Source organism: Prionailurus viverrinus, chromosome C1 (assembly GCF_022837055.1).
Source record: "Prionailurus viverrinus isolate Anna chromosome C1, UM_Priviv_1.0, whole genome shotgun sequence".
NCBI classification, from domain to species: Eukaryota; Metazoa; Chordata; class Mammalia; order Carnivora; family Felidae; genus Prionailurus; species Prionailurus viverrinus.
In genome coordinates, this window is record NC_062568.1 from 194,267,016 (window position 1) to 194,279,686 (window position 12,671).

The 12,671-nt window shown below is 54.9% G+C and overlaps 1 protein-coding gene across 1 annotated transcript; it reads right to left on the reverse strand.

Annotated features, from left to right (window-relative positions):
• Positions 1-608: 608 nt before the first annotated feature.
• TRNP1 (TMF1 regulated nuclear protein 1) lies at positions 609-6,861 on the reverse strand. Its single transcript, XM_047871782.1, has 2 exons — positions 5,922-6,861; positions 609-1,384 (listed from the first exon to the last, which is right to left on the reverse strand). The coding sequence occupies exon 1, from the start codon at positions 6,769-6,771 to the stop codon at positions 6,088-6,090; it is 684 nt and encodes a 227-aa protein (XP_047727738.1). The 5' UTR covers positions 6,772-6,861; the 3' UTR covers positions 609-1,384; positions 5,922-6,087.
• Positions 6,862-12,671: the final 5,810 nt, after the last annotated feature.

A 12,671-nucleotide genomic window follows, 5' to 3' on the forward strand; every position in this document is an offset into this window, starting at 1 on the left:
CCGCCTCTTCCCTCCCCCACCAGGTTGCCACGGTTGGCTACATTTCTCAACCAAAGGCCACTGTTCCTGTCAGGGGCCTTCTCCACACAACTGCACCCTCCCTTTCCTGTCCCCTTGTAAAGGCTCCCCACTGTTGCTAGCCTGAGAGAGCTGCACTGTCGTTGGTTAGTTTCTTAAGCCCGGCCCACATTTCTGGAAATAACCCCTTTTAGTTAATAACCTCTTTCCAGTTTGAGTGTGCCCTGTCTCCTGCTGGGGCCCTGACAAACGGGTCCCTGTTGTCGCTAGCACAGTCACACGCGATCCTCCATGGATCGTCATGCTGCCATGTTATCACAAATGTGCACGACCTCCTCGGTGTCACGCACAGTCTCACACGTGCACGCCCAGCCCCGAGCTTCCTCGTCACATCCTTAATCAGGGGAGACAGCCTGGAGAGGGTCAGCTCTGAGCCAGATCAAGGGGGAAAGCAGTCTGCAAATCAGTCACCAGGGCCAGGTTGCCAACAGAAACTAAGCAGAAGGTGTTATGTGACAGACACACCAAAGGAAAGGCGGCAAGGACACCTGCAAAGTGAACCTCAAAACCACATGCCTCTGTCTCACGTTATTGAAATTTATTCTTCCTGAATGTATAAATCAGGGGATTGATTCAATATACATTCATTTTGCCGAATTCTACAAGTTCTTGGTCGTAAGTATGCTTCCCCCCCCCTTCCTTTTATTATCAGGATACTTGAATAAATATGCTCCCATTTTTCATTTAAAACTTTGCTTAGGATTTTTATGTTAACACCGCCTCTTCCTGAGAAAGAGGTGCCCCCCCCCCCGCCCCAGGCCAGCAACTTATCATCTTTCTGAGAGGCCACAGGCACACCCCTAGTCGGAGAGGGCAAGGACAGCGGGTGAGGGAACAAGGGATTTCTCAGAACGTTTCCCATCACACAGGCCTCCCAGCTTTGTCAGACTGAGAAGCGATGGCATCGACCAAAACGGGGACCCCAGCTGCCCTGCGACTTAGGAACGGTGACTATTTCTTCAAAGAAATCCTTTTCATTTTCACAGTGGAAACGTTTGCTCCGTTCTTAAATAATCTGATTGCACCTCAGAGGACCTGTTGTAACATTTCCAATCATACGGTGTCGGCCAAAGTCAAATGCAGATTATATAAGGAAACTCAAGAGAACAGGCACCTTCCCCAGAATTGAGCACCTTGCCACTGTTAAGTGCAAGGCTCCTGTAAAGTAAGGATGGTGCCAAGGTCGTGTGGGATCAATTCGGTTGTGTCAGGTTGTGAGACGTCTTCCTGAAGGAAGTGCCCAGGGAAGGAGCAGAATCCAGGAGTCCAGATGCAGACAGTGGAGGCTCTGAGGAACTGGGAGGAGCTGGAAAGAATAATGTCAAGAGCTTTAATTACCTCCTTCCCAAAGCCACCCAGCCCCACCCAAACCCTTCAACGTTTGCCTCGACAGGGGCCATTGTGGAGAGAAGGTACAGGACATTATTCCAGGACAGGGCTCCACTGGCTCCTGCCCTGGAAGAGATGGGGGCTCCTGGGGTAAGGAGAGGTTCCCTTGGGCCTTTGTCCTTGGCTGGGATCCCCACTGGTCTGAGCAGCTGGAATGGAATGTTCCTGGGAAGAAAAGCCTTCCCTGCCTCCACCTCTCCCCTTATGGAGTTCCCTAGGACCAACAGTGGGGGGAGAAGGGGGATCGTTCCAGGGATTCCTGATATGGCGATGCTCTGGAGAAGCAAAGGCCCACGCTGCCTGGGGGCTCTGTCCTAGCAGCCTCTCCTGGGTTAGGTAGATTGGCCCACTCAAACATTTACAAATCTCCACTTTGTGCTTAGTGTGACCTCTCATTTAATAGTCTGGGGTTATCTCCTCCCCAGCTCCCCAGTAACACAGACGCGCACAAGAAACCAGCTCGGAGAAGGGGAGTCATTTGCCCAAGGTCTTCCGGCGGAAAAGTTACAGGCAAGCACTGAATCCCACATCTGTCTTGTTCCAAGCTTGGGGCACTTTCTGCCCCACCATGGAGACTGTTGTCCTCCTCCTCTGCCATCCCAGGCCCTTTGCTCTCCTTGGCACCAAACATCCCAGGTGTGCAGGGAGAAGAGGTAGCCCTCCAAGGCAAGCCCAGGCCCTGAGCATCGCTGGCCTGCCCTTGCCTGAAGCCAGGTATGCTGACTCAGTCTGACTCACCCCCGGAGCCCAGACAACCAGGGTGGGAAGCCAGCTTCTAGGGGTGTGCCCCAGAACTTGGTGGAGATGATTGGGGAGGGGGGGTGCACCTTCTGCCACATTTCCAGCATCTCATCACACCCCTCCCAGATCCAAGGACCAGAGGCCAATGTGCCCAGACTTAAAGGGTAAGAGCCCAGATCCCCCACCGTCAAATGGAGCCCTCATTAGCCTGGTAAATGAAAAGCCGGGTAGCCTAGTGTTTAAAGGACCCCTCATTTGCAGGTTCTAGTCCTTGGGTAAGTCATCTGCCCTACCTCGTCCTCAGTTTCCTCAACCACGGAAATGGTTGTGCTTTTCCCAGCTACTCCCCTTTGCGTTGTGGTTGGGAGGACTGAAATGGATAGAAGGTAAAGTGCCTAGCACGGAGGAGGTGGTTAAAATATTCAGGAACCAAGGATTCTCTTCCCCTATCACTCCTGGCCAGGGTTGGTCAGGTACTAATGGGGGAAGAAATAGTCTGGGGATCTCCCAGCTTTCCCAAGTGCCTCCTCCCCCAGGCTATAAAGCAGGGAACCTCTCTTTTATCTCTGAGAAGACTGGGCGGCTGAATTTTCTCTGGGGACCTGGCAGGTGAGGGGAACTGCAGGCTTGGAGGCACCTCGGCTGTGACCTGTTGTTTATGCCGAATCTCTAGGAAGTCACCCTGGTCCCCAGACGGCCCCAGGGTGTACCAAATCTGTGAGGAGCGAAATGACTCCAGCCTTTCACTCAGACGGTGGCCACCAACAGGGGCAACCTCTTTTTCCAGGACAGTCTCTCTTGATGAACCTTCCCCTGAGGTCCGGGGCTGAGCCCAACCAGAGGCCCAACCGTACGCCCCTTCTCTAAATGACCGCCACGACCCGCTCGGTCTGCCAGACCCTTAAAACTCAAGGCCAAAGAAGGCCCCCTTGCACCCTGCAAGGCCGAAAAGGGGCTAGTCGGGGGGGGGGGGGGGGGGGGGGGGCGGCGACCGTGGGGGAATAGAGCCTGCTTCGGGCCACGCCCCCACGCCCCGGGAAGCAGCCCCACACTGCCCTCTGGTGGCGCCTCCCAGAAACGCCCTCACTTGGCTAGGGATCCCTAGAGAGGAAAGGGAGCTTATCCAGAGAAAGGGCAAATTCTGAATTCGAACCTTGAACTCATCTCCCAGCCCAAACACTGGCCCAAAGAAAGATTCCTGTTCTCATTTCCCTTTGCTGAGATCCCAGATTCACGGCTAGCCATCGATGTTCTCAATGCACGAGTCTCTCAAGATCCTCAGGGCTGGAGCCATCAACAAAAGTGTTCAAAAAGTTGGGGCAGAGCGGGGTCGGTCATCCGACCAGGAGCTATAGTTATTTGTGAAGGTATAAATATAGCCCTCCAACAACACAAATTGCCCAGCCCCAGAGGGTTCCCCGGGATGGTGACTGCCAGGGAAGGCTGCCTAGACGAGGGCTGGGAAACACAAGCCCTTAAAAGCAGAGACCCTCTGATTCACTGCTCCTTCTTGAGCTCCTGGACTGAGTAGTTATTAATGTTTGTTGACTGAGGAGAAAATGGAGGATCCTAGAGGGGGTTGGGTGGGCCAGACAGGGGTGGGAAAGTAATTTTTATTAGTTGGCTGAGGAACCCTGGGTGGAGTCCTGAACCAAGAGCTGGGGTTCAAGTCACTGAGTACTGTGTGCCCAGGGCGAAGGCCTTTGGTGAGCAGTGGGACATCTGGGAGGGGGGAGGGGACCAGAGCTGCCAGTGACACTGGGACCAATCTCTATCTCCCACACACACACATCACTTTCTCCAGCAAGAACCATCTCTAATGCCTCACCCCCCACCGCCTCCAAATCAGGACAAAGCTGATTACCAATAAATCCCAGAGAAGGCAACGCTGTGATGGCACAGAGCACTTTACACAATTAGCTAAAAGCTTCTCTGGACCAAGTGCCCCTTTCCTGTGCAACCCAGAAAACAAACAGTCCTGGCTGTAGCCCAGTGCTGCAGCCTGAGCTCCTGTGTCACCTCCAGGAAGTCCTTGTTTTCTCTGGGCCTCTAGACCCTGAATGAACTGAATAACTTCAGAAGGTTCTCCCTCTCTCCGGGGAAGCCAGAGGACACCAGGGCCCCTCACTGCTCTCCTGGTCCCCAAGCTCACTCCGACTCCCTGAGACCTCCTCCTGGACTTCCCTCCCCTAGCCAAGAATGGGTTTGGGAAAAGCCTGGCTGTGAGAAACCAGCCCCAACGTATAGTACCTGAGGAGAGGGAGAGGAAGGGCTGAGAGTCAGGTGAGGGCCCCTGGGGCTCTGCCTTTCAGAGAGCAGTTTACCTGACCCTCAAAACTCCAGGATTAAGCCAGACTCCAGTGACTCTGACATTCTCATCCTACCCTTTCTTCCCTATTCCCAAGCCCTGACATGAGGAAGGACAGTTATGTTCAGAGAGGGACTAAGCAAACCAGTCCGAAGAGGAGGCAGAGTTGTTCCAGGTCACATAGTAGATAGGCTGGACACCAGCTCTCTAGACCCTGCCCCCGGGGCAGGGAGGAGACACTATGGAAAGGACACACAGGCTTGGGACCTAGTTCTGTCCAGTGCTGGGACGTGACCTTGCTGTAAAATGAGGGCTTTAAATTAGCTCCTAGATCCACCAGCAAAAGCAGTGCTTGTTTCTAGGTGTGACTTAAAAGGATAAAACCTTCCTCTGACTGATGGGGGAAGAATGACCTCTGCCCTGTGTTAACCTCACTACAGCCCTTCTCAGAGGTGAAGATAACCACTTCGCAGACCAACAAGGGAGGCTGCAGTCCAATCAGCCCAAGCAGCAAAACGGCAGCCAGGTCATTCACAGCGGAGCGGGGGCAGGGGGGAGCAGGGTGCTGATAGGCATGTGGACAGGAAGAATAGTAGCCAATCTCATTTCAGGTCTGGCCCTTTAAGGCCCCCCCTTCTAGAAGTAGATGACATACCTACCCCCTTGGGGCCTGTTAAAGGATGTCACCTGGCTCCATGACTGGCAGAACCATCTTAGAGACAGCTTGGGGGTGGGGGACGGTGGAGGAACCTTAGGAGAGCAGGTAAGGCCTTAAGCAGTTACCAAATACCCCACCCAGGTTATCGAAGTCAAGATGTACTTGACTTGGCAAAATTGCTTGAGAGCATGAGAAAAGATCTGTCTCCTGGAAGTGGAAGGGCCTAAGTGTGATGGGAACAAATCCTCAATCTCTCTGGGATTCTGTCCCCCCACATGGGAAACGGGCTTAGGAGAGAACTTAGTGGTACATTGCTGGCCCCAGCCCCCACCGCATCCTGGGACCTCATTATTCTGTCCTCCCCGAAGGTCTAGAGCTGGGCGGCGCCACAAATCAGCAGTCTCAAGGGCAAGACTCTTCTCACAGCCACAAAGGACCCAGGAAAGGCAACGCGGGTGTAGGGAGGGAGGGGTGGATGGCCTGCGTCAGCGCAGCAGGCTCCCAGTGGTGAAAGTTTGCCGGCAAACCCCTCCTGGAATCTGAGCATCTTCAATTTTTCCAACTCTGTAATGGGGACTTGGTGCTACCACCTTACTCCCCAGAACCCAGGAGGTCTGGGAGAGGCAGTAACAAAATGGACAGCTTTATTAGGGACCCAGCGGAGGTCCAGAAGCCCCACGGAAGGGAAATCGGGGCCCTGCACCACCCGCCCCGCCCCCTCAGATGCGCCAGCCGCTAAGACCGCACCTCAGCCTCCTTTACTGGGCCCCTGGCCCCCTGACTGTCTCTTCCTGGGGTCCGTCAGTCTGTCCATCCGCGTCGGTGACGCCGTCCATCCAGCCGACGTCCCGATCCGTCGGTCGACACCTCGGCGATGGCCTGTCGGGGGTGGCCAGGGGTCCCCGCGCTGAGGTCAGCGCTGGGGGGAGGCGGGGCCGCGGGGCGGACTTCGGCGGAAGGGCGAGTCGGGCTCGGGGCCGTGGCCCCGCCGCAGGCGCCCGGCGCCCCAGGGCACGCAGCCACCCAGGCCCAGCGCCGAGGCCAGCAGCGCGGGCGGGCGGCCGCGGCGGCCGCGGCGCGGGCCCTTCTTGAGGCGCGACCCGTGCGCCGCCAGGTAGAGCTCGGCCTGCGCCACGCCGCCGCCCAGGCGGCCCAGGCTCTCCGCGCGGTGCGCTAGGCGCAGCTCGGCCGCCAGGAAGACGCGGTGCAGCTGCAGCACACGGCTCTCCAGCTCCGACACCAGGCGCCGGCGGCCCTCCACCTCCAGCAGTCGCCGCCGCGCTTCGGCCAGCTCCAGCGCGCGGCCCCCCGCTCCCGCCGCCGCCGCCGCCGCGCCCCCTGCCGGCCCGGTGCCCCCCGCACCCACGTTAGCGCCCTGGCGCCAGCGCTGTAGCTCCTGCCCCTCCGCCGAGCCCGCCCACGCCCGGGCCGCTTCGGGCGGTGAAGAGACCTGAGCCGGGGTCGGAGTCAAGGTCGGAGTTGGGGGCGGGGGCTGAGGGGACGACAGGAGCTCCCGGGGCGGCGGCGGCGGGGACCCCGGTTCCGCCGTCCCTTCCTGGGCCCCCGGGCCGCAGGCGCTGATGCGGCAGCCCGGCATCCCCCGCCCCCCGGCGGTCTGCGGCCGTCGATCCGCTGGTCTGGCCAGCTGCCCCCGCGAGGGGGAGGACGGACGCCGCGCACGCGAGAGAGATGCGGCGGCAGCTCCCACGCCAGGCGCCGGTGCATCTTATAGCACACGGGGCGGAGCGATGGACAGCACAGCCAATCAGAGACTGGCATGCCTGAACCCGCCTCCCCGGCCCCGCCGGCTCGGGACTTCGCCCAAACCCCTCGGGGCCCTGGCCCTCGTCCGGCTCTGCCCTGCTGGGGCGTCCGGTGCCCATCCACTTCCCCCCAAATTTGGGGTGTAAAGAGGACCTCATCTTCTCTGGTCTGGTCCCTAAGTCATAAACTCTGGTAGTTGGTGCTTAGAAATCATGGACTCCAGTCCCCGGCGCGTGATGGTGGGGAGGGATGCCTGAGGCCACACTGTGCGTGCCAGTAAGAGTCTGGACTAGAACTTAGGAGACGTGGCTCCTTGCTCAGTGCTCCTTCCAGTAACTGTTGGCCGTGCGCCCCTTCACCGAACTGGTTCTGCCTGATCTGGGCCACAAGTCTCACCAGGACCCCTTCTCCAACTCCCTGGGTCAGTAGAGAGGTTAATGCAGAGGGGTGACTGGCGTCCCGGTGGAGATCTGGCCGGGCTGTCCCCCGACCAAGGAAGCCCTTCGCTTGCGAAACAAACCACAGCGCAGCCCCTGAGCCTGGCGTGGCTTTCTCAAAGGAGCCCTGACCCCACGGTGTTTAAAATTCTTTCTGTGCCCTTGCTCCTGTTTGCTCCTTCCAGTAGTAGGTATCCCCACATCTAGAGACAGAGGGGGAAACAGACCCAGAAGGTGCAGCAGTGCCTTGCTCAAGGTCATACTGCAGGTCAGTCGCTGAATCTGGACTGCTGAAGGGGACCAACTTGACCATTGGTGCCATCTGGGAGCTCAGATACCTGGGTCTCCTGGCATTGAAGGATCCTCCTTAAATGGGACTTTAGCCAGCCTGGCAATATGATAGGACTGAGCCCTGCCCATTTTCCCTGAACTAGAAGTGCCCCTGCCCTACTGCCTCCAAACACTTGCCCAGACACCTAGACCATGCCCCAGTTTCCATCCACTTGAAGGTGCCATAAGCGATGGGAGATCTCTGTGGTGGGTGGGAGCAAGGGCTGGGGGGCCAAAAACCAGTTCTGAGACTGATTAGGAAGAACCCCAGCAAACCTCAGTCTCGGGAGGACTTGCCAAAAAGGTGTAGCCAGCGTGACTACTGCCCCAGCTGAACAGGAGGCTGATGGGGGAGCTGCACTCACTTGATGTTGAGGAGGAGGGCTTCACGTGGAGGAGGACGATGGCTGCCCTGACCCTCCATGTTCTCTAAGTGTTTTCAGGTGCCTTAAACTGAGTGATGGGGACTCGAGGGTGAGAAAGCTCTGCTCCTGAGGGGCAGCTCAGAAGGGGCTCAGAGAGAGGAGAGTGGTCCCTGAGGGCACACCAGACTCATGAGGAAGAGGAAGGGAGGAGGACTTGGCAGGATTGAGGGGGGGATGCTCGGTGACCAGGCTCAGTGGAGGAGGAGGGAGGGGCCCATTGAGGGCAAGAAGAACGGTTCAGGGAACATGGTGGGCTCAGTGAGAGGGGGGAGGGGAGAGGGCTAGTGGATGCACTGGTGTTGGGAGAGGAAGAGGCTCACAGAAGAAGGGAGGAGCAGTGAGGGGGGATGGGGGGACTCAGGGAGTCAGAAGGGCTCCATGGAGATGATGGAGGCTCAGGAGTTTCCAGATTGCCCCCAGCAAGGAGGAATGCCCTGCTAAATGGTGTCCTTTCATTGAGTGGTCCCCTTTGTGTCATCAAACCTTGTGTCTTTCTCCGTGCAGAAGTCCCCCACCCCCATGACTGTGGGGAAATTGACAGGTATGTTGCCTACATCAGGCAAATCTCCGCTCTCAACTTCTGGGGAACAAATCAAGGGGAACAAGATCAGGACTTGCCCCCCACCCCCACTCCCCGCCAGATCCAGAGACCCAGCCAGACCTGAGTCTGACACATTGTCCATTTGGGCAAGTCATTTCTCAGAATAGGAGATACTGAACGCATATTAACTGAAAGGATGAATGTTTATATCCTCCCAGCAGCCTCAGGAGACAGGTATCATCAGCCTTTTCTTCCTGATAAGAAACCAAAGCCCAGAGAAGTGAAGAGGCTTGCCCAAGGCCACACAACAGATAAGTGACTGAGAGGATTCAAACATGGATCTGACCCACCCCAAAGTCATCCTTCATCTCCCTGTTATTCTGATATGTCCCCTGTTCCTATTCTCTATGGCACTTCCCACAAGTTATAGATAGATACATATTTGTTTCTTGCTTAGTTATTTTTTGTCAACGTTTATTTTTTATTTTTTTTTTATTTTTGGGACAGAGAGAGACAGAGCACGAACAGGGGAGGGGCAGAGAGAGAGGGAGACACAGAATCGGAAACAGGCTCCAGGCTCCGAGCCATCAGCCCAGAGCCCGACGCGGGGCTCGAACTCACGGACCTCGAGATCGTGACCTGGCTGAAGTCGGACGCTTAACCGACTGCGCCGCCCAGGCGCCCCATCTTGCTTAGTTATTTAATCGTCTCTCTCCCTAGGTCGGTTTTGCTTACCATGAGAACCATCTCAAGTTGAGTGTCTGACCTCATAACACAGTCAATAAATGTTTATTTGAATTGAAAAATAATGCAAGGGTAGAGCTTATTGAGAATGTAGAAGCCTGCTCTTTCTTTCTTTCTTTCTTTCCTTCCTTCCTTCCTTCCTTCTTTCTTCTTTCACCCATTCAACAAATTTGATCAATAGCTCCTCTGTTGGTCTGGCTGCTGGAAGCACAGCAATGACCATATGGGGCTCTGCCCTCAGGGAGTACACAGTTTTGGGCAGTGGCAGGGGGCGGGGGGCGGGGGGCGGCGGAGACAGAGCCAGGTGATGGCATTTCAATGAGATATCTACTGGGATGGAGGGAACACTGAGGCTGTGGGGGCATAGAACAGACACTGAGCCCAGCTGCATGGGGAGGGGTTCAGGAGAGTTGCCCGTGGGAGACGATATTTAAACTGAGACCTGAAGGCTGACTCAAATGGAGTGATGCACAGGTGGTGGGGGGACAAGAAGGGAAGAAGATTCAGGATGGGAACACGGCGTGCACAGGGCCAGAGGTGAGAGGCACTTGGCGCCTATCTGCCCGCTTCCTTCCCGGCTTCCTTAATTGGCCTGCCCCGCCCTCACCCCTGCCCGGCTCCTGGGAGTGGACAGGGGCCACAGCAACGACCTCCACGGACACAGCCAGCCTGGCAAACACATTGGGAATTAGGGAATACGTTTTTAAACTATAAAGAGTGTCGGGTTTTTTCTGATCTTTACAGAAGTGAGACATCCCTTTTGTAGAAGAGATGAGAAATAAAGAACATATTAAAATATTTTAAAAGACTAAGGAGGGGAAAGTCATCCGGAATTAGAGGGACTTCAGTCTGCACTGAAGCTCAGCTCACCCCTAGCTGTGCAACCCTGAGAAAGGGACTCTTTCCCCGTGAACTTCAGGCTCTAAGGAATGGAATTGCCAATACCCATGGCACTGACAAGGACATAGGTGCAGGGGTGTCCAGGGTCTCAAAAGCTGGTCAAACCTGTCTGGGGTCTGAGTCAGAGACCTGAAAGAGACGAGGCAGCCCAGGGGGGGCCTGGCTCCAGAGTTCTGTCCATTGTATGCATGCTCCTCTGACACAGAAGCCAGCGGAGAGAGACAGGGCCTGACAGAGGCTGTGGCCCAACTCAGGATCCCCCTCCACCAGCTGAGAGTGGGATGGGGCAGGAGGTCAAGGCCTGAGGAGTCTGCTTCCATCCAGCCTAGAAGATTCGAGGCCTCACCAAGAGATCCGACCCCTCTTTTTCAGTCTCTTCCTGGCAACCTGGCCTGGCACCCTCCAGGATGTGATATCGGTTTAATAATTTAGCAGATGCAGACAAAGATAGCAGCTCTGAAAATAACCTAGCTAGGCCCCGGCCTCCTTCTCCTCTTCCCTCAGCAGACTCCCCTGCCCTCCCTGCAAGGTTTCTGATGGCTCCACACCTGTCAGTGCCCCTGCCTGCCAGTGAGCTCATAAGCTGACGCCTCCTCCTCCCTCTCCGCCCTCCTCCTCACCTCCCCTTTCTCTCCATTCTCAGGTTAAGAGCTTTCACATGAATTAAAGCTTAAAGGGATCTTACACTAGAAGCAACACGACTTGGGTTTAAGTCATTATGTGGCCTTAAGCAAGTCTCCTCTTTCTTTCTTTCTTTTTAAAGATTTTTTTTTAATGTTTGTTTTTGAGAGAGAGAGAGAGAGCAAGGGAGGGGCAGAGAGAGAAGGAGACAGAAGATCCAAAGCAGGCTCTGTGCTGAGAGTGCAGATCCCCATGTGGGGCTCAAACCCACGAACCCATGAGGGCGCCTGGGTGGCTCGGTCAGTTAAGTGTCTGATTTCGGCTCAGGTCATGATCTCATGGTTTGTGGGTTCGAGCCCTGCGTCAGGCTCTGTGCTGACAGCTCAGAACCTGGAGCCTGCTTTGGATTCTGTGTCTCCCTCTCTCTCTGTCTCTCCCCTGCTGCCTGTGCTCTATCTCTCCCTCTCAAAAATGAATAAACGTTTAAAAAGACAAAACAAAACAAAAAACCATGAGCCATGAGATCATGACCTGAACCGAAGTCAGATGCTTATCCAACTGCGACTCCCAGGCGCCCCAAGCCTCGTCTTTCTAAGCCTCTGTTCCCACAATTATAAAAGGAGGTCTCTGGATTCCTAGATGCAGAATGGACAACATGTTTGGAGGGTGGCAATTATTTGGACAGGGGACTGGACGTCTTTCTCAGGAAGACACAACTCCAGTGTTGGTGCCATTTCAGTCAACAGCACTACAACCCCCCTCCCCCGCCCCTGTCGCTCCATCTGGAGAACTCACAGGTTTTCTTTGTGTTTCATTTCTCCTGTGATGAAAATTTTGCCCTGGTAGTATATTCCTAGAACGAAAGGCTATGACTCCTGTCCACAGTGGATGCAGCAGGTTCCACATGTGTTTGGTGCTTCATCGTGTTTCTGACGAGTAGAAATGTTACGTCTCTCTGGGATGTTGGGAAGAGCAATACCCATCCCTCCTCGAAGTTTTGCTCAAATCCCTCCACCTTTGTGGGTCTCAGTTTCCACATCTCTAAAGTGGCCATGTGTCAAAGCCTAAGTAGAGCAAGGTAAGACTCCATGATCTCTAGATTGTTAGCTCCAAGGGGCACCTGGGTGATTCAGTCAGCTGAGTGTCTGACTCTTGATTTTGGCTCAGGTCATGATCTCACGGTCGTGAGTTCGAGCCCTATGTCGGGCTCAACCCTCAGAGTGCAGAGCCTGCTTGGGATTCTCTCTCTCCCTCTCCCTCTGCCCCTCCTTCACTTGCTCTCTCTCTCTCTAAAAATAAATAAACTTAAAAAAATAGATCGTAAGCTCCAAAGGGGTGAGATTGAATCTGTTTTCATGCATTCATTCAACAACGTCACTAAGCACTTGCTAAATATCAGCCACCGTGCAAAGTGCACAGCAGTAAATAAAAGAAGCACAATCCTGTTCCCTCAAAGCTTATATTTCAGAAATCCAAATAATTAACCCCAAGAAATGTGCCATGAAGAACATACCTGCTAATATTTACTTGGTGGTTATTCTGTGCCAGGTACTGATCTTATCAGGTTATTATTAGTACACCCCATTTTACAGATAAAGAAACTGAAGAACAGAATGGTTAAGTAAATGTGACCAAGGTCACATGGCCAAGGAGTGGCCAAGCTTGTATTCAACCCAGGCAGTCTGCCTGCAGAATCTATTTTCAACCACAATGCTATCTTTAGTGTTTCCCTAGA